This window comes from Pogoniulus pusillus, unplaced genomic scaffold (assembly GCF_015220805.1).
Source record: "Pogoniulus pusillus isolate bPogPus1 unplaced genomic scaffold, bPogPus1.pri scaffold_58_arrow_ctg1, whole genome shotgun sequence".
Taxonomy (NCBI): domain Eukaryota; kingdom Metazoa; phylum Chordata; class Aves; order Piciformes; family Lybiidae; genus Pogoniulus; species Pogoniulus pusillus.
In genome coordinates, this window is record NW_026974711.1 from 861,159 (window position 1) to 886,045 (window position 24,887).

At 58.1% G+C, this 24,887-nt stretch overlaps 1 protein-coding gene across 3 annotated transcripts in view; it reads left to right on the forward strand.

Moving 5' to 3' along the window:
- The first annotated feature begins 1,118 nt into the window (after positions 1-1,118).
- LIMA1 (LIM domain and actin binding 1) overlaps positions 1,119-24,887 on the forward strand; it is a 34,600-nt gene continuing 10,831 nt past the window's right edge. Inside the window, exons 1-7 of one of the 3 annotated variants that reach the window (XM_064141564.1) lie at positions 1,119-1,196; positions 6,798-6,938; positions 8,971-9,016; positions 11,659-12,111; positions 18,546-18,657; positions 19,254-19,402; positions 23,220-23,327. In XM_064141564.1, coding sequence (XP_063997634.1) covers positions 6,820-6,938; positions 8,971-9,016; positions 11,659-12,111; positions 18,546-18,657; positions 19,254-19,402; positions 23,220-23,327 — 987 coding nt within the window. In that variant the 5' untranslated portion in view covers positions 1,119-1,196; positions 6,798-6,819. The remainder of the gene's footprint in view (positions 1,197-6,797; positions 6,939-8,970; positions 9,017-11,658; positions 12,112-18,545; positions 18,658-19,253; positions 19,403-23,219; positions 23,328-24,887) is intronic. The other 2 variants (XM_064141565.1, XM_064141566.1) reach the window with 2 other exon arrangements.

Consider the following 24,887-nt stretch of genomic DNA (forward strand, 5'->3'; position numbering starts at 1 on the left):
AGGAGCCAATGCTGGGAGCTGTGGGGACAGCAGAGCCCACGTGAAACGCCTGGCAGCAGTGGGGAGGCTGAGGTGAAGCCCTGGTCCCAGGAGATTGGCTTTGAACTCGGTAACTGGGTGCTCTGCACGGCGTGGGGGACAGCATGGGACGGAGCAAGCACCTGCAGCTGCTCCTGAAAGCTCCTGTGCAGGTAAACACTCGAGGAGCTGCTGCGTGGGCTGGAGCAGGAGCACGAAGGGCTCCTGCAGGACACGACCTGCAGGGCCAGGAATGCAAGGACCTGGCAGCTGCGGCTCTGCCTCCTGTGTCCCCACGAAACAAGGCTCTGGGGGACCCCGGAACAGGCACACAGCACCTTACACTGCCCAGCACCGGGCACAGGCACCGCTCACACTGCCCAGCACCGGGCACAGGCATCCCTCACACTGCCCAGCACCGGGCACAGGCACACAGCCCCTTACACAGCCCAGCACTGGGCACAGGCACCCCTCACACTGCCCAGCACCGGGCACAGGCACCCCTCACACTGCCCAGCACCGGGCACAGGAACGGCTCACACTGCCCAGCACCTGGCACAGGCACCGCTCACACTGCTCAGCACCTGGCACAGGCACCGCTCACACTGCCCAGCACCGGGCACAGGCACCGGGCACAGCCCCTCGGCAGCCCCTCCCGGAGAGCAGGCTCGTTCCTGGCAGAGATGCCAAGGTGTGGCTCTGAGACTCTCCGGTCCACCACGACCACGGCTCCGAGACCCTTCTGCCCTTCCCCACGGCGGCGGCTCCGAGACCTTTCCTTCCGCCGCCACCACCTCGCCGGGCCGGGAAGCTGCCTGTGGGTCCCCAGCCCACCCCAGCCCTGCCGCGCTCAGGGCCGCGTCACCAACTGCCAGGACCCCCCCGGCACGGGGCAGGCCGTAAGGAAGAACCGGGGCAGGCTGAAACCCTTCCCCAGCTCCCCCACCGCGGAGCTACCACCGAACAGCGACCCCCACCCGCCCGCGGGGTACCCCCCGGGGAGCCTCGGCCGGGGGGGGGAAGGAGGCGCAATGCGCACGCGCGGGGGAAGCCCCAGGCCAGAGGGCGGGGCCGTGGGCGGGGCTGGGGGCGGGGCCCGGGCGGCTCGCGGGCGGCTCTGGCGCGCGGGGCCGCAGTCGCCGCCTCGGTCCGGCAGGTGCGCGCGGGCAGCCCCGCAGGTGCGTACGGGCCCGGGGGGGGGGGGGAGGGGGAGGTACGGGACCGACAGCGCCGCCGGGCGGCAGGGGCCGCGCTGCTGCCAGCGCCGCCGGGAGCTCCGCCGGTAGGTCTGCCCGGAGCCCGATCCGCTCCGCCGGTAGGTCTGCCCGGAGCCCGATCCGCGCCGGGGCGGCCGGTGGTGAGGCTGTACAGGTGCCCCCAACCCGGTTGCCCGTCCCGCAGGTAGGCTCCGGTTGGCTTTTTCCTCCGGTGCCGGACCCCACTGGCAGCACTCGCGAAGGGCACCGGGGCTCTGTCGGCTCGCCCGGCTGGCAGCCCGCACCTGGGTGCGGGGAGTTCCGCCTGTGCGGGGCAGTGACAGCAGGGCCCTGCCCTGCCCGAGCCGGGCGCGGGGAGCGGCGGGGAGCGGCGCTGCAAGGAGCGCGGAGCGGTGCCGGCAGGAGCGCGGAGCGGTGCCGCTTAGCGCCGCGGGAAGGTGCCCCTTTAGGGCCAGCTCCGGAGGGCGTCTCGGCGGTCAGAGCCGCCCCGAGCCGGGGGCTGCGTGCCTGGCTCCCAGCCCCTCGCTGCCGCCCGTTCGTGCCCCGCTGCCCGCTCAGCTCTTAGCTGATGAGATGCTTCAGCAGATGGCCCCGCAGACGCTTCAACCACCTGTCGCAAGGCAGCCGGTTCAGCTCCGGGGCAGGTGTCACCGGAGAGGGCTTTTTCCAGGCTCTCAGCCCTCTTGCGGAGCTTTCCTCCTGCTCCGCCAAAGCTGTCGGGGGCAAACCTGGTGCGTGTCAGAGGCTCCATCGCAGCCCTTCCCCTCCTCAACGTCTTGCACAACTCCAGGTTCCCTGTCCCCTCCTCCAGCTCCCTCCTGTCTTCGGCCCGACCTGGCTGTGCTCTGATCTCCAGGATTTCAGTGTTAAGGACTTTCCTGCGGTGACTTAGGTTGAATTATTCAGAAGCAGCAGCAGGAAAAGCAGGGAGCTGCTTGGACTCCGTGGAGCTGTAAACCTGGGGGGAGCATGGTGAGAAGGAGGAGTGGTGTTAGTGTGGGAGCAGAGCTTTCAGGGCACTTCAGCGTTCTGGTTTGTGTCTGAGGTTGCAAATGTGCTGCTGAACTTTCTCTGTTGGAAGGTCCCAGCAGCAGCTCCTGCTTTTGGAAAGAGGTTTTTATCATAGGATCAGGCAGGGTTGGAAGGGACCACAAGGATCAGGCAGTGCCAACCCCTGCCATGCCCAGGGACACCCTACCCTAGAGCTGGCTGCACACAGCCTCACCCAGCCTGGCCTCAAACACCTCCAGCCGTGGGGCCTCAACCCCCTCCCTGGGCAACCCCTGCCAGCCTCTCACCACTCTCCTGCTCAACAACTTCCTCCTCACCTCCAGCCTCACTCTCCTCACCTCCAGCTCTGCTCCATTCCCCCCAGTCCTGTCACTCCCTCACAGCCTCAGAAGTCCCTCCCCAGCTTTTTTGGAGCCCCCTTCAGGTCCTGGCAGGCCACAAGAAGGTCCCCTGGGAGCCTCCTCTGCTCCAGCCTGCACAGCCCCAACTCTTTCAGGCTGTGCTCACAGCAGAGCTGCTGCAGCCTCTGAGCATCCTCCTGGCCCTGCTCTGGACACTCTCCAGCATCTCCACAGCCCTCTTGTCCCAGGGGCTCCAGAACTGGATGCATCCAGGTCTGATTGTTTTAGTGCACCTGTGGAGAAGATGCTTGGGAAAGACCAAAATAAACCCCCCCCACCACAGCAGGAGAAAATTTCATCCACCCAGAAGGGTCAGCAGAAGCTGCAGTGAGATGCTCAGCATCAGACCCAGGTTGGTCTTCTGAACAGTGATCTTCTCTCTCAGTGTTTCACTGCAGCTGCCCTTCCATGGCAGGTGCTGTCAACGCTGACCTGTTCTCCCTGCCAAGGCAGAGGCTTCTCCTGAATGCCTCTTCCCTGGGCACTGCTGACTCTTTGTTTTGTCCCAGGCAATTTAAACTGCAGTGTTGGGCTTCAGCTGAGCTCCTCTTGGCTGGAGGTGAATCCTAACCCAGAAGTGAGACCTGCAATGCTCCGAGGCAGGTTCACAACTCTTTGGGTTTAGCTTGGAGTTGTGCTTTTCAGCAGCAAGTTCTGCACAGAGGATCTTGGAGTCACTTTCAGTGAAGAAATTGTTCCTCATGTCCAGCCTAAACCTTCCTTGCTTGGTGTCTTTGGGGTGAGGAGCTCTGTGTTAAATCTGGGTGCTAACTGCTGGCTTGTGGGGGGGCTGTAGCCAGAGAAATGGGGACTTAGTGCATGTGCAACCTGCAGGGAGCAAATGGAGCTCTCCTGGAGCTCTAATGAGATCCCTTTTCTCTGGGGTGATCCTCTGGGCAGGTGGCAGAGGCTGGCAGCTCTTCTGAGCCAGCAAAACTGAAAGGAGGCTGGAGCCAGGGGGGGGGTTTGGTCTCTTCTCCCAAGGAACAAGTGGCAGGACGAGAGGAGATGGTACCAGATGAGGTCAATGTTGGACAGAAGGAACAACTTTTTTTCTCCTTGAGGGTTGTCCAGGCCTGACCCAGGCTGCTTAGGGCAGTGATGGAGTCCCCATCCCTAGAGGGCTTTTCAAGCATCCTTCTAAGCCCAGGCTGAACAACCAGGTCTGGTGCAGGGGGTCCCTGCCCATGGCAGGGGGGGTTGGAACTGGATGATCTTTAGGCTCCTTCCCAAGCCAAACCATTCCATGAATCCACAGATCTGTGAACCTCAGGGCAGAGCCACCCAAGCTCCTCTTGCTTGACTCCCTGGGGGGGCTCTGTGCCCCTCACACCTTGCCTGGAGCAGTCCTGCTCTCCACCGCGGCTGTGGAATTCAGGAGGGGGAGTCCCAGCTGCATTCCCGGGCAGCAGCAGCAGCAACTTACCTGCTGCCTGTTCGTGGCTGTGCAGCAGCAGGGAGCAGCACTGCAGATGCTCCTCTGGCTCCAGCTCCAGCACTGGCATTTGGAGAGGGTCACAGGGGTCCGGGGGGGGAGCTTTGCCTGCTGCTGCAGAGCTCTGGGCTGAGCTGCTGCAGGCTCCAGGCTCTGTCCTTCTCCAGCAGTTGTGTTCCATGCCTGGGAGGAATGAATCCTTCCCTGCATCTGAGTGGCTGCTTCTCCCCAGAGCTGAGCACGGTGGGGTTGGGAAGGGCCTCTGGAGCTCCCCCAGTGCAGCCTCCCTGCTCCAGCAGGGCACCCGCAGCAGCTCGCCCAGGGGCACAATGGCCAGGGGGGGTTTGGAAGCTCTCCAGAGAAGGAGACCTCACAACCTCTCTGGGTAGCCTGCTCCAGGCCTCCAGCACCCTCACACCAAACAACTTTCTCCTCCTGCTCAGTTGGAACCTCCTGGGTGCCAGTTTGTGCCCCTTGTCCTGTCCCTGGGCACCACTCAGCAGAGCCTGGCCTCAGGCTCTTGCTCCCCACAGCTCCTTCAGCTCTTGCTGAGCACTGCTCAAACGCCCTCTGGGGTTGCCCTTCTGCAGGCTCTCAGCCTCTGCTCCTCACAGAGCTGCTCCAGGCTCTTCAAGCATCCTCACAGCCTCTCTTGGGCTCTCTCCAGCAATTCCCTGCCCCTCTGGAACTGGGGAGCCCAGAACTGGCTCCAGGCCTCCATCTATGGCCTCCTTGGGGCAGAGCAGAGGGAGAGGAGAACCTCCTTTGCCCTGCTGGCCACAAGCTATCAAGGTTTTTGTTATGCCAAGTTGTCTCAAGGTGTTTCCATTTGCTGAGTGACTCCTGCCCAAACACTCCTGTGCTTGGATCTGCGACCTGATGGTGATGGAAAAGCTGAGGAAGGGCTTCAGGCAAGCTGGAGTTGGCTGTGCAGGAGCAGGCAGTGCACTTGCTGCAGGCATTGTGTGACACCAGGCCAGGGATAAAGGAAAAGAGGAGGAAAGGAAAGGCGTTGCCCTGCCAGCTTTATTTGTGTCTTATCAGGGAGCTCTTGAAATGCACCTCCCCTCCTTTCCTCCTTCACTAAAGGAAAATGAGTAGGTCAAAAACCAAACCCACCATACAATAACCTGCTCCAGGCTTGTGGTGAGGAGTGGCAGAGGAGCTCAGAGCTGCCAGCAGCCCTCTAGGGAGCTGGGAGCTGTTGAACAGGAGCTGCGTGGGGGACCTGAACCTGTTGGCACTGAGGAAGCCACAGCAATGCTGGAAGCTCCTCTGCTGTGAGGCCAGGCTGAGAGAGTTGAGGTTGCTCAGCCTGGGGAAGGGAAGGCTCCAGGGAGACCTTCTGGTGGTCTCTCGGTGCTTAAAGGGGATGATCAGAAAGCTGGGGACAGGCTTCCAGAGTCATGGAACCGTGGTGCTGGCCTGGCTGAAGGGAGGCTGTAGCCAGGTGGGGTTGGGCTCTGCTGCCAGGCAGACAGGGACAGGACAAGGGACACAGCCTCAAGCTGTGCCAGGGCAGGCTCAGGCTGGATGTTGTTAGGAAGTTGTTGTCAGAGAGAGTGATTGGCACTGGAATGGGCTGCCCAGGGAGGTGGTGCAGTGCCCATGGCTGGAGGTGTTGGTGCCAAGCCTGGCTGGGGCACTGAGTGCCATGGTCTGGTTGGTTGGGCAGGGCTGGGTTGGGCTGGGTGAGCTTGGAGCTCTCTGCTTGGTTCTATGATTCTGTGATCAGTGCTCAACAGGAGCTAAAGGGGGGGGCAAGAGGAACCAGATGAAGCTCAACAAGGACCAGTGCAGAGTCCTGCACCTGGGGAGGAATAATAAACTGCAGCAGTCCAGGCTGGGAGGTGACTGCAGGAGAGTGGCCCTGTGGAGAGGGACCTGGGGGTGCTGATGGCTAAGAAGTTCCCCATGGCACAGCAATGTGCCCTGCTGGCCAAGGAGGAGGTGGTGCAGTGCCCATGGCTGGAGGTGTTGAAGCCAAGCCTGGCTGGGGCACTTAGTGCCATGGTCTGGTTGGTTGGGCAGGGCTGGGGGCTGGGTTGGGCTGGGGGAGCTTGGAGTTCTCTTCCAACCTGCTTGATTCTATGACTCTATGATTCAGAGGCCCCTTCCACCCTCAAGCATCCTGATGTTTGCAGCTGCTGCCCCCCAGCAGCTCACAGAGAGCTGCTGCAGTGCTCAGGGGTGAATGGAAACTGTTTGCATGGCATTGGCATCCTCTGAGCTTTCCTAAGCCCAGCCCTACCGAAGTGCAGCACTCTTGGGTTAGACACCAGAAGAAGAGAGGGCACTGGAGCCTCCCCCAGCCCCTGCCTGTGTGCAGGAAGGGCAGAGCTTCACCTTGGCATCCTCTGCAGCCACACTTTGCTGCTTCCTCCTGCCCTGGCTACAGCTCATGTCCCACCCAGTCACTGTGGGCTGTGTTCTCATCAAGGGCTCCATCTCAGTGGCTCCTGGGGAGGGAAAGCATCGAGGTCATCTGGTGGCTTTATTTAACCTGTTGGTGGGGGAGAGCTGAAGCATGAGGGGTTGGTGGCACTACTGCACGTGTCAAAAGCAGCCTGATCTGCTTGGATGTGTCCCTGCTGAACACCAAGATGCCCTTTTGAGGGTCCCTTCCAACCTGACACAGTCTGGGGGGGTCCCTCGTGGAGCTGCTTTAGTGCTGCTTTGCTGCTGCTGCTGACTGGGGCTGTGCTTTCTTCCCAGGGAGGTGGTGCCTGGGGCCAGGATGGAGCCTTCCCCGTTCAACAGGAGACAATGGACCTCACAGTCTCTGAAAATCACTGCCAGAGAGCTCTCTCTTGTCAACAAGAACAAGTCATCAGCTCTCATGGAGAGGTTCTCCAAGTAAGTGCTGGGTGCCAGCTGGGTGTAGGTTGGCAGCTGGTGCCGTGAGCGGTGGCTGCTGCCCCTCAGAGAGGACAGAGGTCTGTGGGCAGTGAAGTTTCTGCTTCAGCAAGTGCTGGGCAAAAGAGTTTCCAGTTGCTGATTGTTTTCCAGGGAGGTTGTGGCTGCCTCTTCCCCTGGAGGTGTGGTTCAAGGCCAGCTTGAGCAGCCTGGGCTGGTGGAGGTGTCCCTGCCTGTGGCAGAGGGTTGGAGCTGAATGATCTCTAAAGTCCCTTCCAACCCAAACCATTCCATGGATCTGTGAGAGCTGAGTGGTGCTGCCTTGGCTGGGAGCTCTGGAAAGGCTTTCATTTCCTTCAGGAATTCTCTGGACTACAGCTTGGCTTCCCAATGGGATTTGCTGTCATAGCATAGGGAAGTTTTGGAGTAGTTAAATCTCTGGGGGGAGGGGGAAGGGGAGGAAGAAGCCTTCTGGAGCCTCCAGAGGATGCAGAAGTGCAATCCAGACAGGGTCTAAGTGCCTCTGGAAGAGCCCTGGCCTAGGGGAAGCTGCTGCCCCCCCCAACCCCTGCTATTGTTCAGGTAATTTATCCACTCATTGGAGCTTGATTGCAGCCTCTGCTCATCTCCCTAAACGTTGCTAATCCTCTGGAAAAGGCTTACTGGAAGTAATCCAAACCTGCCAATCCTTAATCAGCTGGGTCCTGGCACACAGCATCAGCTCCTTGCAGGCTCACAGCCCTGCTTTAGGGGCTCTGCTCTCCCCTGAAGGGATCCTGCAGAGGGAAACCACGATTTGGAGGGCAGAGCTTCAGTCTCTGACAGGCTGAGCCCTGGGGCTGCTGAGCCTGCAAAGGAGAAGACCTGCAGGGACCTCAGAGCTGCCTGCCAATGCCCGAAGGGATCCTGCAGGAAGGCTGCAGAGAGACTTTGCAGGATGATGCCTGGAGACAGGTCAAGAGGGAATGGTTTGGAGCTGAGGCAGAGCAGGGTGAGAGTGGAGCTGAGGAAGAGTGCTGAGAGTCTGGCACAGGCTGCCCAAGGAGGCTGTGGCTGCCTTCTGCCTGGGGGTGTTGGAGGCCAGGCAGACCTTGAGCAGCTGAGAGGTGTCCCTGGGCATGGCAGGGAGTCAGAGGAGGAGATGAGCTCTGAGGTCTTTTCCAGCCTGTCCCTGGGCATGGCAGGGAGTCAGAGGAGGAGATGAGCTCTGAGGTCTCTTCCAGCCTGAGCCATTCCCTGGTTCTGAAAGGACTTTGACGGTGATCAGCTGCAGCTTAACCTTCAGAGGGCTGCGATTACTGCGTTCCACCTCTGGGATGGCTTCAGCTGCTGGGGGGGAAGCAGCAGCTGCCGAATGGGTGCAGTTTACAACTCAGCACAGCAAAAGAAAGTGGCACTTATGGAGATTTCTCTGCCTATGCCAAGCTGTAATTTGTCACAGTTCAGCAGCTGCTGGATAAAGAGCTGAGTTATTCCTGCGGGGGGAGGAAGCACAGCAGACAGCTGGGTGCTGAAAACAATCCAGCTCTTCCAAGGTAAACGCTCTGGAGTTGGGAATTTGAGTGCTTGGGGTAGTGAAAAACCATCAATGTTCTGTTGTTCCTGTAAACCGAAGGACTTAAACTGTGTCCTGGCATTGTTCTGCTGCTGTTTGCTACTGGCTTGTGTGGGGCTTTCTTTTTTTTCCTCCCCAGCCCCTGGTTTTATTGGATGGGTCTGGGCAGTGCACAGAGTTCCTCGGTGGGGAGAGCAAATCTCAGCTGGCTGCAAGAGGCATTCTGGTTAAAACAAAAACTGTGGTGTGCTTCTCTCCCCCTCTTTCTCTCTCTCCCTTCCCTCTTTCTCTTTCTCTCTCTCTCTCTCCCTTCCCTCTTTCTCTCTCTCTCTCTCCCTTCCCTCTTTCTCTCTCTCTCTCTCCCTTCCCTCTTTCTCTCTCTCTCTCTCCCTTCCCTCTTTCTCTCTCTCTCTCCCTTCCCTCTTTCTCTCTCTCTCTCCCTTCCCTCTCTCTCTCTCCCTTCCCTCTCTCTCAAAGGTATCAGAAAGCAGCTGAGGAGGCCACTGCTGAGAAGAGGAGAACTGTGAGTATTTCTGTGCTAGCAATGAGCAGCAGCCCACGGTGGGAGTGGGGGAAGCTTTGTGCGGTGGCTCTGTGGTGCTTGGGGTTTGGGAATATCAAAGCTGCTGCCGTGTGTCCTACAGGAAGCTTGCCCAGGGCACAGTGTTTGCTTTCTTGACTCATTCCCCTGACCCTTTCCCAGGGCAAGTGACAGGAAAGCAAACCCAGTTCCTTGCCCAGAGCTATTTGCTGAATCACCAATTCGCTCCTAAGCAGAAGGCAAAAGGATTTAACCGCAGGACAGGGATCTCCAGGCTGTGTTCTTAGCTGCAGGCAGTCCTGTGCTACCTCTTCCTTTCTTAACTAAATGAGAGAGGCTGCTTAAAAGCAGCTCAACATCTCCCCTGCGCCTTGGGTTCTCGGTTCAGAACGCCCCGGAGGAGACAGAGCCAAACTTTCTGGCTCTGTTCCAGCCTCACTTTCCCTCCTGGGAGCTGCAGCTGCCTGTGCTGGGCTGGGGGGACCCTGGCTCAGACACCAGGCAGGGCTCTGTGGCAGATTCCCAGCTGAGTTTTTTACCTAAACCCACGTTTTGAGCATATCCAGGTAAGATCTTGTCAGACCACACTGCCTTCATCTCTTTGGTGCTTGCTGAGTCACTGAAGTTCTGCTTGGGATGGAGGTGTGAGCAAATAGTCCAGAGCAGGACTGCTGGAGCAGCTCTGCTGTGAGGACAGGCTGGAGGTGTGCAGCCTGGAGAGGAGAAGGCTCCAGGGGGACCTGGAGCTGCCTGCCTGTGCCTGAAGGGATCCTGCAGGAAGGCTGCAGAGAGACTTTGCAGGATGATGTCTGGAGACAGGTCAAGGTTTGGGGCTGAGGCAGAGCAGGGTGAGACTGGAGCTCTGCAGTAGGAGGGTGGTGAGACACTGGCATAGGCTGCCCAGGCAGGCTGTGGCTGCCTTCTGCGTGGGGGTGTTCAAGGCCAGGTTGGATCAGGCCTTGAGCAGCTGAGAGGTGTCCCTGGGCAGGGGGGTTGAAACTGGGTGGTCTTTAAAGTCCCTTCCAACCCATTCCATGAAGCTGTGAATGAAACCTGCTGCAAAGTGCCCCTAGGAGCACAGACTGGCTGGCAGGGACCCATCCAGCCCAGCCTTCAGGCTGAGTTCTTCTCTTCCAATCTTTACCTTAACGACTTCAGTGCTCTCTTTTAAGCACAACAAAGTGATCTTTTGTTTAAGTCTGGGTGGATCCAAGTCAATTTGCAAAGCAGCATCCAAAATACAACCAGAAGAGTAATAGGGTGAGGGACTTAGATCCCAATATAGCTGCTAATCCTGGTTAATGCCTGTAAAGCCTTGCAGACCTGCTCCACTTGCAGTGAGTTTGATACACCCTGGGCTCCACGAGGGAGAGGCAGCAAAGATGCAGTGGTGGCAGGTATTCGAGGTGGGAATTGAGCAGACCTGGGCTGGGCTGGTGCTTTGAGGAGAGATGTTTGGGTCTGAGGGGTGGCTGCTGCTGTGTGTGGTGAGGCAGAGCCTGCTGAGAGCTTGAAGTGTGCTGAGGGAAATAGAGGAAGGACTCACCCTGAGTGCTGTGTCCAGTTCTGGGCTCCTCCATTGCAGAGAGATGCTGAGGTGCTGGAAGGTGCCCAGAGCAGGGCAGCAAGGCTGGGGAGGGGCCTGGAGCACAGCCCTGTGAGGAGAGGCTGAGGGAGCTGGGGGGGTGCAGCCTGCAGCAGAGGAGGCTCAGGGCAGAGCTGATTGCTGCCTGCAGCTGCCTGCAGGGAGGCTGTAGCCAGGTGGGGTTGGGCTCTGCTGCCAGGCAGGCAGGGGCAGGAGAAGGGGCCACAGCCTGAAGCTGTGCCAGGGCAGGCTGAGGCTGGATGTTGTTAGGAAGTTGTTGTCAGAGAGAGTGATTGGCACTGGAATGGGCTGCCCAGGGAGGTGGTGCAGTGCCCATGGCTGGAGGTGTTGGTGCCAAGCCTGGCTGGGGCACTGAGTGCCATGGTCTGGGTGATTGGCCTGGGCTGGGGGTGCTTGGAGCTCTCTGCCAACCTGCCTGGTTCTGTGATTCCAAGAATCCAGCAAACGATCTGGGAGCTCTGAGCAGAGACAAAGCTGCCTGCTGCCCCTGCCCAGCTAGTGTGGAGTAAAACCCTGGGCAGAGCCCTTCTAAGCCCAGCTCTGCTGGCAGCTGGAGGGCATCCCTGCAAGGCAGTGGTGTCTGAAGGCTCAGCTGTAAACTTTCTGGGGGCCTGACCCAGCTGGAAGATGTGGCCACATCTGGCACAGGACTCACCTCTCCTGTGCCTGCTTTTGCTCCTCTTGGCTCTTTCCTAGGGGTAGGGACCCCCCGTGGGCTTCGCTCCCTTTTCCCTCGCCTGCCGACTGAAGCCTTTTGTGTCTGCTTTAACTCGTTCGAGCTCGGCTCCCCCTTCCCTTATAAGGCCCATCCTGTTTGCTCACTTCCTGCCTTCGCTCCCGATTTTCTCTGCTCCCCCTCCTCCCTTCCCACTCCTGGATGCTTTCTCCATGTGGCTCAGCGGTAACCGCTCGCAGCTGTCTGCAGGAGCGGAGCTCAGCCTCGGCTGCCCTCGGCGCAGGGAGGAAGCGCCGGGGCCCTTCCGACGGCTCCCTGCACTCCGCCTCTCGCTCTTTGCAGAACGCAGAAGGTCTCCCCCAGCACCTCCGAAGGGGCAACCTCAGCCTGCTGAAGAAGAAGTGGGAGAACCCAGCCCCGGCCGCCGAGCCCCGCAGGGAGCCTCTCCGGAGCGCCGGTACCGAGCTCAGGCACAGGCTCGGTGGCTCCGGGCTCGCAGCGAGCAGCAGCTCAGCCTCTTCCGAGCAGCCCCCGGGGGCTGGCGAAGCACCTAAGGCTCAGGTCTCTCCTGCCAGCACCTCTGGCCAGCCGCAGGCTCCTGCTGCTGACAGCAGAAAGCTCAGGAGCCACTCACCGGACAGTGGGAAGATGGAAAACTGCCTGAGAGAGGCCAGGGAGGTGGAAAAGAGTGAAGGCAGCGAGAGCTCGGAGCCCTCGGGGAGGATCGAGAGGTACAACGTGCCGCTGAACAAGCTCAAGATGATGTTTGAGAAGGGAGAAGCGGCTCAGAGCAAGGTAAGGATCCATCCCGAGGGAAGCCAAAGCTCTGCTGCCTCGGGAAGAGTCCCTGGAGGGAGTGGCTCCAGCTCGGGGCTCTGCGAATCCTCCCAGGCATTGTTCGGAGCTGCTCAGTCTGAGTCGTCCCAGCGCTGCCAGCGCCTGCAGCGCGCCCGGGGCTGGGGCTGCCTGAGCCCGAGATGGGTTTGGGTTGGGAAGGAGATTTAGAGTCTGGGTTTGGGTGGGAAGGGACCCTTAGAGCTCATCTTTGGGTGGGAAGGGACCCTTAGAGCTCATCTTTGGGTGGGAAGGGACCCTTAGAGCTCATCTTTGGGTGGGAAGGGACCCTTAGAGCTCATCTTTGGGTGGGAAGGGACCCTTAGAGCTCATTTTTGGGTGGGAAGGGACCCTTAGAGCTCATCTTTGGGTGGGAAGGGACCCTTAAAGCTCATCTTTGGGTAGGAAGGGACCCTTAGAGCTCATTTTTGGGTAGGAAGGGACCCTTAAAGCTCATTTTTGGGTGAGAAGGGACCCTTAAAGCTCATCTTTGGGTAGGAAGGGACCCTTAGAGCTCATCTTTGGGTGGGAAGGGACCCTTAGAGCTCATCTCTTTGGGTGAGAAGGAACCCTTAAAGCTCATTTTTGGGTGGGAAGGGACCCTTAAAGCTCATTTTTGGGTGGGAAGGGACCCTTAAAGCTCATTTTTGGGTGGGAAGGGACCCTTAAAGCTCATTTTTGGGTGAGAAGGGACCCTTAGAGCTCATCTTTGGATGGGAAGGGACCCTTAAAGCTCATACTTGGGTGGGAAGGGACACTTAAAACTCATCTTTGGGTGGGAAGGGACCCTTAAAGCTCATACTTGGGTGAGAAGGGACCCTTAGAGCTCATCTTTGGGTCGGAAGGGACCCTTAGAGCTCATCTTTGGGTGATAAGGGACCCTTGAAGCTCATCCAACTTACTCCTTGGGAGATGCAAAGAGACTCTGCCTGTGAAGGGGTCGCAGTGAACGAGAGGAGGTTGTTAAGGGTTGGTCTGTGGTGTTCGGGTCCCTTTTTAAAGCCCCTTGGGATCGTTTGTGTCTTATCTCTCAAGTGATGGGAATGTGCCTGGGCTCCAAGAGATAAAATCAGATGTAGTTGGATGTGTAGAGAGAAAAGAAACAGGAACTGTTTGAGGTGAGCTTCCCAAATCTCCAGCAGCTGCCCTTGAACTGGAAGTGCTGCCAGAGTTGAGAGAGGCTTTTCTATAGCCCTGAGTCACTGATGCAGAGGTGGAAACATCTCCACCTTTTTCCTTGCTCCTTTTCCTTTCCCCTGCCTCCCTCCTCCCCCTTTTTTCCTTCCTCTTCTTCTTCCCCTCTCTCTTTTCTTTGCAGCTTTAACAAATTTTAGGGGGGGGGGTTAGGTTTTTTTTTTTAACCAGACAAATCTTCACGGGGCAATAACAAACCCAACCCAACTCAACCCCAAACCTGCAGCACGGAGGGATGGCCGCAGCAGCTCCTGCCCTCGCCAGTTCTGACTTGCAAATGCAGAGGGCTTGCATTTTTTCTCCTCCAGCCGCTCATGAAACCCGATCCCGGCTGTGGACTGCAGCCTGCCTGTCCCCGGGGAGAATTGCTTAACCAGAAAATGAGTTGCATATGCTGGTGGCTTGCAACATAGTCCTGGGGCCTTGATTTTGCTGGAGTTTCCAGCTTTCTCAGAGTTTCCTAGGCTTCTGCCCTTTGTTTTGCTGCGGTGTTGAGTGCAAACCTCCTCCCCCCCCCCCACCCCAAGAGGCTGGACAGAAGGGGTTAAGTGAGTAATCAAAGCATCCAACCCAACCCTGCTCTGCCTCAGCTCCAAAACTTTCCCCTCTTGTCTTAGAGGCAGAGAATCAACCAGGTTGGATTATTCAGTCCAACCTATAAGAGAATCAACCAGGTTGGAAGAGAGCTCCAAGATCATCCAGTCCAAGCTAGCACCCAGCCCTGCCCAACCAACCAGACCATGGCACTCAGTGCCCCAGCCAGGCTTGGCACCAACACCTCCAGCCATGGGCACTGCACCACCTCCCTGGGCAGCCCATTCCAGTGCCAATCACTCTCTCTGGGTACAGCTTCCTAACAACATCCAGCCTCAGCCTGCCCTGGCACAGCTTCAGGCTGTGTCCCCTTCTCCTGCCCCTGCCTGCCTGGCAGCAGAGCCCAACCCCACCTGGCTACAACCTCCCTGCAGGCAGCTGCAGGCAGCAATCAGCTCTGCCCTGAGCCTCCTCTCTGCTGCAGGCTGCACCCCCCCAGCTCCCTCAGCCTCTCCTCATATGGTTGGAGGTCTTTTCCAATCTGATTGATTCTATGAGTCTAAGTCTCTCTGAAGGCTTCCTGCAGGAGCAGTCAGGAAGAAAGGCACCTGGGGGTACTGGTAAGCTCCTCAAGCTGGAAGGTGTTGTTTGTAATTCCAATCCTTTAAGCACAGCCTCTGTGTTTATTTCAAGCTTTGTCCCTCAAGGCAGTTCTGTTCAATATCTTTAGTGATGCTCTGGAGCAGGGGATTGAGTCCAGCAGCAGTCAGTTTGCAGCTGGCACCAAGCTAAGGGCAGCTGTGGAGCTGTTGGAGGGTAGCAGAGCCCTGCAGAGGGACCTGGCCAGGCTGCATGGGTGGGCAGAGGCCAAGGGGATGAGACTGAACAAGGCCAAGTTCAATCCCCCAAGGCTGGGGCCAGAGTGGCTGAGAGCAGGCAGGCAGAGAGGGCCCTGGGGGTGCTGGGGGAGAGGAGCTGCAGAGGAGGCAGCAGTGCCCAGGTGGGCAGCAGAGCCAATGGCATCCTGGGCTGGCTCAGGAGCAGTGTGGGCAGCAGGAGCAGGGAGGTTCTTGTGCCCCTGTGCTCAGCACTGCTCAGGCCACCCCTGCAGTGCTGTGTCCAGCTCTGGGCTCCTCTCTGTCTCTGATGGGTGCTGGAGCCTTTGCTGCTGGTAAAAGTGCAGAGGTTTGGGATTGGTTTGGAGCTGGCTGATCTTTGAGAGCCCTTCCAGCCCAGCTCATTTCCATGCCAGTCTAAAGCTGAGCTCTTGTCTTGAGCCATTTAATCATAGAACCAGGCAGGGTTGGAAGGCACCACAAGGATTAGGCAGTGCCAAGCCCCCTGCCATGGTCAGGGACACCCTACCCTAGAGCAGGCTGCCCTCAGCCTCATCCAACCTGGCCTGAAACGCCTCCTGGGATGGGCATGGACACCCTACCCTGGCTCAGGCTGCCCTCAGCCTCATCCAGCCTGGCCTCAAACACCTCCTGGGATGGGCATGCCCAGGGACACCCTACCCTAGAGCAGGCTGCACACAGCCTCACCCAGCCTGGCCTCAAACACCTTCAGCCAAGGAGCCTCAACCACCTCCCTGGGCAACCCCTGCCAGCCTCTCACCACTGTCCTGCTCAACAACTTCCTCCTTCCCTCCAGCCTCACTCTCCTCACCTCCAGCTTTGCTCCATCCCCCCCAGTCCTGTCACTCCCTGACAGCCTCAAAAGTCCCTCCCCAGCTTTTTTGGAGCCCCCTTCAGCTCCTGAGTCCTGGGGTGCAGCAGCTCTGCCCTGGGCTCAGGGTGACACTGAAGCAGTGCCAGGCTGAACGAGAGTCACCCAAGAGCAGTTTACACTGAGTGGGGACTCTGCAAGTCCCCACAAGTGTGCAGACACTCCCAAGCTGAAGCTGTTGCACACCTGATGGAAAGGAGGAGGCTTTGTCCTAGCTGAGCTCTTTTCCAGTAAGAAAACTTCCTGAAGCCTTAAACCACAGAGCTGGAAAATATTTCCCATGGCAATGGAAACAGAAAGAGATTTTCCAGCTGCATTTCCCTCCCCTCACAGCCATCACCTCCCAGTGCAGCTCTGCTCAGCTCAGGCTTGGGAATTTCCTCACTCTGGTGACCAGCAAAGCTGAAACTTGTTGGAGGTTGGGTGTGGGGGGGCTGGAATGTGTGGTTGGAGCATCCTGCCAAAGCTGCCTTGTTTTCATTGCTTTAGCCTCAGTCTTCGTTTCCCCTGGCTCTGATGTGACCTTTCCCAGGGTGGAGATGAAGATCTGTCACCTTCTGGTAGTGTAGAGGAGGGAGGATGGAGCCAGGCTCTGCTCTAGTGGTGTGCAAGGGTAGCACAAGGGGCATTGGGTGCCAGCTGGAGCGGAGGAGGTGCCTGTGAGGATGCTGGAAGCCTGGAGCAGGCTACCCAGAGAGGTTGTGGAGTCTCCTCCATCTCAAACCCACCTGGATCTGTTCCTGTGGGACCTGCCCTGAGTGACCCTGCTCTGCCAGGGGGCTTGACCTCCAAGAACCTTTGAGGTCCCTTCCAGCCCCTACCTCTCTGGGACTTGCAGCTGGGAAAACTGAAGCAGAGGATCTCTCAGGCCCTTTCCAGCCTAAGCCATTCTATGAAGACTTCCAACCTGAGGAAGTCAGAGGAAATTCTGCACTCGAGGAGCATGCTGGAATGTAGTTTCTGTTCTCCTGGGCATTCAGGTTTTCTGGAGCTGGTCTCCAGAGATGAGTTTCAGATCTGGCTCAGGCTGCTACAGAAGAGCCCTCAGGGTGCTGCAAGGCTGCAGCTGCAGAAGAGCCCTCAGGGTGCTGCATCCTTATAGCTGCAGAAGAGCCCTCAGAGTACTGCAAGGTTGCAAGGCTGCAGAAGAGCCCTCAGGGTGCTGTAAGGCTGCAGAAGAGCCCTCAGGGTGCTGCATCCTTATAGCTGCAGAAGAGCTCTCAGAGTGCTGCAAGGTTGCAAGGCTGCTACAGAAGAGCCCTCAGAGTGCTGCAAGGCTGCAGAAGAGCCCTCAGAGTGCTGCAAGGCTGCTACAGAAGAACCCTCAGGGTGCTGCAAGGTTGCAGAAGAGCCCTCAGGGTGCTGCATCCTTATAGCTGCAGAAGAGCTCTCAGAGTGCTGCAAAGTTGCAAGGCTGCAGCTGCAGAAGAGCCCTCAGAGTGCTGCAAGGCTGCTACAGAAGAGCCCTCAGGGTGCTGCAAGGCTGCAGAAGAGCCCTCAGAGTGCTGCAAGGCTGCAGAAGAGCCCTCAGGGTGCTGCAAGGCTGCTACAGAAGAGCCCTCAGAGTGCTGCAAGGCTGCTACAGAAGAGCTCTCAGGGTGCTGCAAGGTTGCAGAAGAGCCCTCAGAGTGCTGCAAGGCTGCAGAAGAGCCCTCAGGGTGCTGCAGGGCTGCAGAAGAGCCCTCAGGGTGCTGCAGGGCTGCAGAAGAGCCCTCAGAGTGCTGCAAGGCTGCTACAGAAGAGCCCTCAGAGTGCTGCAAGGCTGCTACAGAAGAGCCCTCAGAGTGCTGCAAGGCTGCTACAGAAGAGCCCTCAGGGTGCTGCAAGGTTGCAGAAGAGCCCTCAGGGTGCTGCAGGGCTGCAGAAGAGCCCTCAGAGTGCTGCAAGGCTGCAGAAGAGCCCTCAGAGTGCTGCAAGGCTGCAGAAGAGCCCTCAGAGTGCTGCAAGGCTGCTACAGAAGAGCCCTCAGGGTGCTGCAAGGTTGCAGAAGAGCCCTCAGGGTGCTGCAGGGCTGCAGAAGAGCCCTCAGAGTGCTGCAAGGCTGCAGAAGAGCCCTCAGAGTGCTGCAAGGCTGCAGAAGAGCCCTCAGAGTGCTGCAAGGCTGCTACAGAAGAGCCCTCAGAGTGCTGCAAGGCTGCAGAAGAGCCCTCAGAGTGCTGCAAGGCTGCTACAGAAGAGCCCTCAGAGTGCTGCAGCCTTGCAGCTGCTGATCCTCCTGGATATCTGAGAGTGTTTCTCTCTGGCACTCTCCTGCCTAAGCTTCAGCCTTATCAGCCCTAATGAGGGCATGGTTTGGTATCAAATGCATGAGGCAGCCACAGCCAAACAAGAGCCTTCAGGTGCCACAGCAGCCTTCATTCTTCTCTCTGTGACTGAGCACAGGTGGACACTTGGGATAAACCATTCACAGATTGGGTTGGGTTGGAAGGGACCCTCCAAGGGCATCTTGTCAAGGGCATCTTGTCCAACCCCTCTGCAGTCAGCAGGGACACCTCCAACTGGAGCAGGCTGCCCAGGGCCACAGCAAGTCTGATCTTGACTAGCTGCAGGGATGGGACCTCAGGCACCTCCCTGGGGAACCTCTGCCAGTGTCTCCCCACCCTCACCCTGAAGAATTTCTTCCTCCTCTCCAGTCTCAATCTCTCCTCTTCCACCTTCAATCCATTGCCCTTTGTCCTATCACATCAAGCCTCTCTAAAAGGTCCCTTCCCTGGTTTAGGAGCAAGGAGAAGTCAAAGGGCCTGTCCTGACCTCTTCAGGAGGTTGTTTCAGGCTGCCAGGGTCAGGCATTCTGTGATCAAACTCTGGGCTGGTTAACCAAGATGTCAGCTGCTGGCAGAGCAGATTTGCCAGTGGCACCTGCACCTCTGGCAGGATCATGGGCAGCAGCCTCTGAGTGTGCAGGCAGCTGAGAGCTGGTGGTGGGGTCTTGTCTCCAGCAGGTCCCTAGAGACCAGAGGAAGGCAGCAGTGGGTAGGAGGATCTCTGAAAACAGCCTCTCCTCAGAGGACTTCGATGGTGGGCAAGGAGAGAAGAGCCATGGTACATCAGGTGAGTCAAGCTCCTACTCTGGGTCTTGGGGGGAGCTCTTTTGGCTTCAGGAGGAGCTTTTGCTCTTTGGAAAGGGAAGGAGGTGAAGCCATCTCCTGTCTGCACTCCAGGTGAGCATCCCTACTTCAGGGGAGTTTTAAACCTTGACCATGGCAAACCAAGGAGACAATTAGCAACTTAATCATGGCTTGGGTTGGGAGGGACCTCAGAGGTCATCACCTCCCACCCCCAACCCTGCTGTGGGCAGAGACACCTTCCTGGGGCTGGTATTGGATCTCCCTTGCCCAGTGGGGCTGTGTCCTTGCTTGAGCTGTGCTGGAAGAACTCCTTACATGAGTTTATTATCCCCCAAGAGGGACTTGAATGATCTGAACAGCAGTCACTGGAGGCTGGTAGCTAATGAAAGGTCATTCATTTATCATCCTGTGCTGAGCAGTGAAGCTGTTGCCAAGGACCTGGCTGCTGTACAGGGAAGTGCAACGGCAGAGCGGTCACAGGAGCTGCTTTTTCCACCTCCCTGACAGCAGAAATGGCAGCAGAGATGCAGACAGGTCTGCTGCTGGCCCTGGGAGTCAGCCCTTGGCTTCTTTCTGCAGGCTGTCTTGTGGACACCAGCCCAGAGAAGGCAGAGAGCAAGAAGAGCCTGGAGCTGCCTCGTTTGACAGAGACGTCGATAAAGGACAGGCTGGCCAAGTACCAGGCAGCTGTGTCCAAGCAGGGCACCTCCCCAGGCCTCACTGCCATGGTAAGTCTGTCCTGTCACCTGTGCCAGCCTGCCCTGTGCCAAGCCCATGCCATCTCCCACCCCTTCATGCAGCAGGTTGTTCCTTTCCAGCTGCAGAGCTCCACGCTCGTGGCGAGGAGCTGCAGCTGGAGGGATCCCAGGAGGCTCAGCTTGGGTTCCAAAGTGCTTGAACTGCCTGCCTGGGAGTTTGGCTTGGTGAGGAGACTCTTGGTGCCTGAAGATGACTTTTGTTAGCCAGAGTAGGACATCTAAAGAGGCCTTTTACAGGTAGAGAGCTTGCAGTGGGCATGAGAGCCAGCAACATCAGCTGGGGGCTTGAGGAGGCTCTCTGGGCTTCCAGGGAGTCTTTGCAGAGGGGCAAAAGGCTCTCCCCAGCTGAAGTGGTTGCTGCCTGTCACAGGGGGGGTCGACTTCTCCAGCCCTTGGGAGGAAAGCTGAGCAAAGTTCCCTGCTGAGTGGCATCACTGGGGCCAGTGCCCCACATCTGGTGAGCTGCTGAGGGCTGATTTCTGCTCCCCATTCTCTGCTGGTTTCACTTTGCTGGCTTTGCCTTTTCCCAGTGTGCAGCTCAGGGTGGGAGCAGAACCACCAAGTGGTGTCCCAGTGGCAAGAGAGTCTCTGGACTCTTGTTGGCAAACCTTCAAGGCCACCAGTTTGGGCCAGTTTGGCAAAGAACCCCTTTTGATTCTGGCCTGGCAGCTTGCCCAGGGCAGCAGAGAGAGAGGATGGAGCAAACAGCAGTGGGAGACCAAAGATCTGCAGCCCTTCTAAAGCTGTTTGGCATCCTCCTGCCCTGCTGACACAGCAACTGAGGGCTCCTATCATAGAATGGGTTAGGTTGGGAGGGAGCTCAAAGCTCAGCCAGTTCCAACCCCCTGCCATAGGCAGGGACAGCTTCAGCTAGAACAGGTCACTCAAGGACTTATCCAACCTAGACTTGAGCACCTCCAGGGAGGTTGTGGAGCACAGAAGCACAGAATGGGATCAAAGATCCCATTCTGTGCTTCTGTGCTCCACAACCTCCCTGGGAAACCTGTGCCAGGCTCTCTCCACCCTCAACCTGTGCCAGGCTCTCTCCACCCTCAACCTGTACCAGGCTCTCTCCACCCTCAACCTGTGCCAGTCTCTCACCACCCTCACTAAGGGAAGGCAAAGGCTGGGTTCAAACTGAGAGAGGCTTTTACAGCTGGTCAGTGAGAAGCAATCATTGTGTGCAGGAAAGGAAGGGAGGGGAGACATCAGAGAGTGGTGGAGTGGGTTGGGTTGGAAAGAGACCTTGGAGGTATCTAGTTCTGACCCCCTGCCATGGACAGGGACACCTTCAGTATAGTAGCTGCAGAGGAGGCAGCAGTGTGCCCAGGTGGGCAGCAGAGCCAATGGCATCCTGGGCTGGCTCAGGAGCAGTGTGGGCAGCAGGACAAGGGAGGTTCTTGTGCCCCTGTGCTCAGCACTGCTCAGGCCACCCCTGGAGTGCTGTGCCCAGTTCTGGGCTCCTCCATTGCAGAGAGCTGTTGAGGTGCTGGAAGGTGCCCAGAGCAGGGCAGCAAGGCTGGGGAGGGGCCTGGAGCACAGCCCTGTGAGGAGAGGCTGAGGGAGCTGGGGGGGTGCAGCCTGCAGCAGAGGAGGCTCAGGGCAGAGCTGATTGCTGCCTGCAGGGAGGCTGTAGCCAGGTGGGGTTGGGCTCTGCTGCCAGGCAGCCAGGGCCAGGAGAAGGGGACACAGCCTGAAGCTGTGCCAGGGCAGGCTGAGGCTGGATGTTGTTAGGAAGTTGTTGTCAGAGAGAGTGATTGGCACTGGAATGGGCTGCCCAGGGAGGTGGTGCAGTGCCCATGGCTGGAGGTGTTGGTGCCAAGCCTGGCTGGGGCACTTAGTGCCATGCTCTGGGTGATTGGTTAGGGCTGGGTGCTGGGTTGGGCTGGGGGAGCTTGGAGCTCTCTTCCACCCTGCTGGGTTCTATGATCCATCTAGCCCAGCCTGCCCTCCTTGAACAGTCCCAGCTCCCTCAGCCTGTCCCCACAGGGGAGATACCACAACCCTCTGTGCCCTCCTCTGGAGCTGGGATGGAGAAGGGCAGTCAGAGATCTGCACATCCCAGCTCTGCCCTTCAGCTCCATCCCCACCCCATGTGGCAATCCAGCAGGCTGCTGATGCTGCTGGTGCCTGATGCCCTGTGGAGGGCAACAGGAGTCCTGTGGCAGTGCAGGAGCCACGAGGTTCAGCTGGGCTCTGTGGGGCTGCTTTCATCAGCCTGAAAGAGTCTCTTGTGAAGACCTTCAAGGAGGCAGTTGGTCAGGAACAAAACCTCTCAGTAAACAGCAGCATTGTGAGTTTGGAGTGGAGTGGGGAAGCTTCTGTGGGTTTGCTTTCATGTCGAGTTGCAGTCCTCAGTGCTCTGGGGTAGTGCTTGCCCTGAAGTGTCAGCTGAGGAGTTAATGCTGTGGGGCAGGGAGGTGTGGACTGAGCAGGAGAAAAGGAGAGGTGATTTCCAAACAGGAAGCTTGAAGGTAGAGACAAAGAAGCTGGTTGGAAAGTGCTGAATTGCCTCAAAGCACAGAAATGCTGCAGGACAGCTCTGCAGAGGCAACTCAGAATGGGTTGGGTTGAGAGAGGGACCTTAAAGGTCAGCCAGTGCCAACCTCCTGCTGTGGGCAGGGACACTTCTCACCAGCACAGCTTGCTCAGGGCCACATCCAGCCTGGTCCTGAACACCTTCAGGGAGGTTGTGGAGCACAGAAGCACCCAATGTGATCAAAGATCACATTGGGTGCTTCTGTGCTCCACAACCTCCCTGGGAAACCTGTGCCAGGGTCTCCCCACCCTCACCCTGTGCCACTCTCTCCCCACCCTCACCCTGTGCCACTCTCTCCCCACCTTCACTCTCCAGAAGTTCTTCCTCACCTCCAGTCTGTTTCTCCCCTTATAGAATGGTTTAGGTTGGAAGGGACCTCAAAGCTCAGCCAGGGCCCTTGGGACCTCAAAGCTCAGCCAGGGCCCTTGGGACCTCAAAGCTCAGCCAGGGCCCTTGGGACCTCAAAGCTCACCCAGTGCCTTTGGGACCTCAAAGCTCAGCCAGTGCCTTTGGGACCTCAAAGCTCAGCCAGGGCCCTTGGGACCTCAAAGCTCAGCCAGTGCCTTTGGGACCTCAAAGCTCAGCCAGTGCCTTTGGGACCTCAAAGCTCAGCCAGTGCCTTTGGGACCTCAAAGCTCAGCCAGTGCCTTTGGGACCTCAAAGCTCAGCCAGTGCCTTTGGGACCTCAAAGCTCAGCCAGTGCCTTTGGGACCTCAAAGCTCACCCAGGGCCCTTGGGACCTCAAAGCTCACCCAGTGCCTTTGGGACCTCAAAGCTTAGCCAGGGCCCTTGGGACCTCAAAGCTCACCCAGTGCCTTTGGGACCTCAAAGCTCAGCCAGGGCCCTTGGGACCTCAAAGCTCAGCCAGGGCCCTTGGGACCTCAAAGCTCAGCCAGGCCCTTGCCCAGGGCAGTCACAGCCTCCCTGGGCAAACCTGTGCCCAGGCTCTCCCCACCCTCACTCTCCAGAATTCCTTCCTCATCTCCAGTCTCCATCTCCCCTCTCCCAGCTCAAATCCATTGTCCTTGTCCTGGAACTCCCAGCCCTTGTCAAAAGTCCTTCCCCAGCTCTCCTGTAGCTACTTCAGGTCCTGGAAGGTTGCTCTAAGGTCTCCCTGGAGCCTTCTCTTCTAGAATTCATCACCTCCCAAGTCTGTGTAGATTTTGATGCCCTCTCCCCTAAGGACCACTGTGTGAGTGGTGTCCTGGGGACAAGAACCTGTCACCTTTCAAGTGCTTTGTCCTGTAGAGTGAGATTCAAGCCAGTGAGGGTGGACTGGAGCATTACAGATCTGAGCAGAAGGAGAATGTGGCACCAAGGCTTGAGGACTGCATTTCCTGGCAGGATGGGGAGAAGGTAAGATGTGCACAAGGATGCCACTTCAGGTGGTTCATAGACTCAGAGAATGGTTTGGGTTGGAAGGGACCTTAAAGGTTATCCAGTGCCAAACCCTTGCCATGGGCAGGGACAGCTCCCACTGGAACAGGTCACTCAAAGCCTCATCCAAGCTGGTCCTGATCACCTGCAGGGAGGTTGTGGAGCACAGAAGCACAGAATGGGATCTTTGATCCCATTCTGTGCTTCTGTGCTCCACAACCTCCCTGGGAAACCTGTGCCAGGCTCTCACCACCCTCAACCTCTGCCAGGCTCTCACCACCCTCACTTCTTCCTCACACTCACTTTCAATCTCCCCTCTGCCACTCCAAACCCATTCCTCCTCCTCCTCCTGCCATTCCCAGACCTTCTCAACAGTCCCTCCCCAGCCCTCCTGCAGCTCCCTTCACACCCTGCAAGGCCACTCCAAGGTCCCCTCCAAGCCTTCTCCTCTCCAGCCTGCACAGCCCCAACTCTCTCAGCCTGTGCTCAGAGCAGAGCTGCTGCAGCCCTCTCAGCATCTTGGTGGCCTCCTCTGGGCTGGCTCCAACCCTTCCATGTGCTGCTTGTGCTGGGGGCTGCAGAACTGCCCCCAGGACTGCAGGTGGGGGCTGAGGAGAGCAGAGCCAAGGGGCAGAATCCCCTCCCTTGCCCTGTGCCCACACTGCTCTGGCTGCAGCCCAGCACAGGCTTGTGTCTGGGCTGCACTCACCCTGCAGGCTCCTGTGGAGCTTTGCATCACCCCAGACCCCCAGGTCCTGTTCCTCAGAGCTGCTCTCAGCCATTCCCCACCCAGCCTGGAGCTGTGCTTGGGATTGTGCCCACTCAGGTGAGCAGGAAATCCTGGAGAGTGAGGGGGGGCAGACACTGGCACAGGTTGCCCAGGGGGGGTTGTGGATGCTCCCTCCCTGGGGGTGTTAAAGTTAGACTGGATGAGACCTGGGGCAAGCTGGGCTGCTGGCAGTGTCCCTGCCCATGGCATGGGGGTTGGCACTGGCTGACCTTTAAGGTCCCTTCCAACTGAAACCATTGCATGACTCTATGGATCTGTGAGAGGTTGAGCAGCCAGAGCTGTGACTCCAACAGCCTCAGAACCAGGCTGAGGCACTTCCCAGTCTCCCAATGCTTCTCCTCAGCAGAGCATGTTCATGTCTGGAATTTGCTTCCTCCTGACCTCATTAATTTGCAGCCTTCAGCTGCTTGCCCTGGACCTTTCCATTAGGGATGATTTGCAGCTAATCAGGTTACAGCAGTTTAGTTTCTCAGGGTAGCTGCTTCAAACGATTTGATTGAACAGCAGCAGTGCCACAGCCCAGAAAGAAATGGCCTCAGGGGCTTGGTCTGAGGTGTGGGCAGGAGCTGCTGGCACTGCCTTGGAACCACAGCTGGGTTGGGTTGGCTTTGAATTGGTTTTGTTTCATTTTATTTCATTGATGGAGATGTTTCAGGCCAGGCTGGATGAGGCTGTGGGCAGCCTGCTCTAGGGTAGGGTGTACCTGGGCATGGCAGGGGGCTTGGCACTGCCTGATCCTTGTGGTCCCT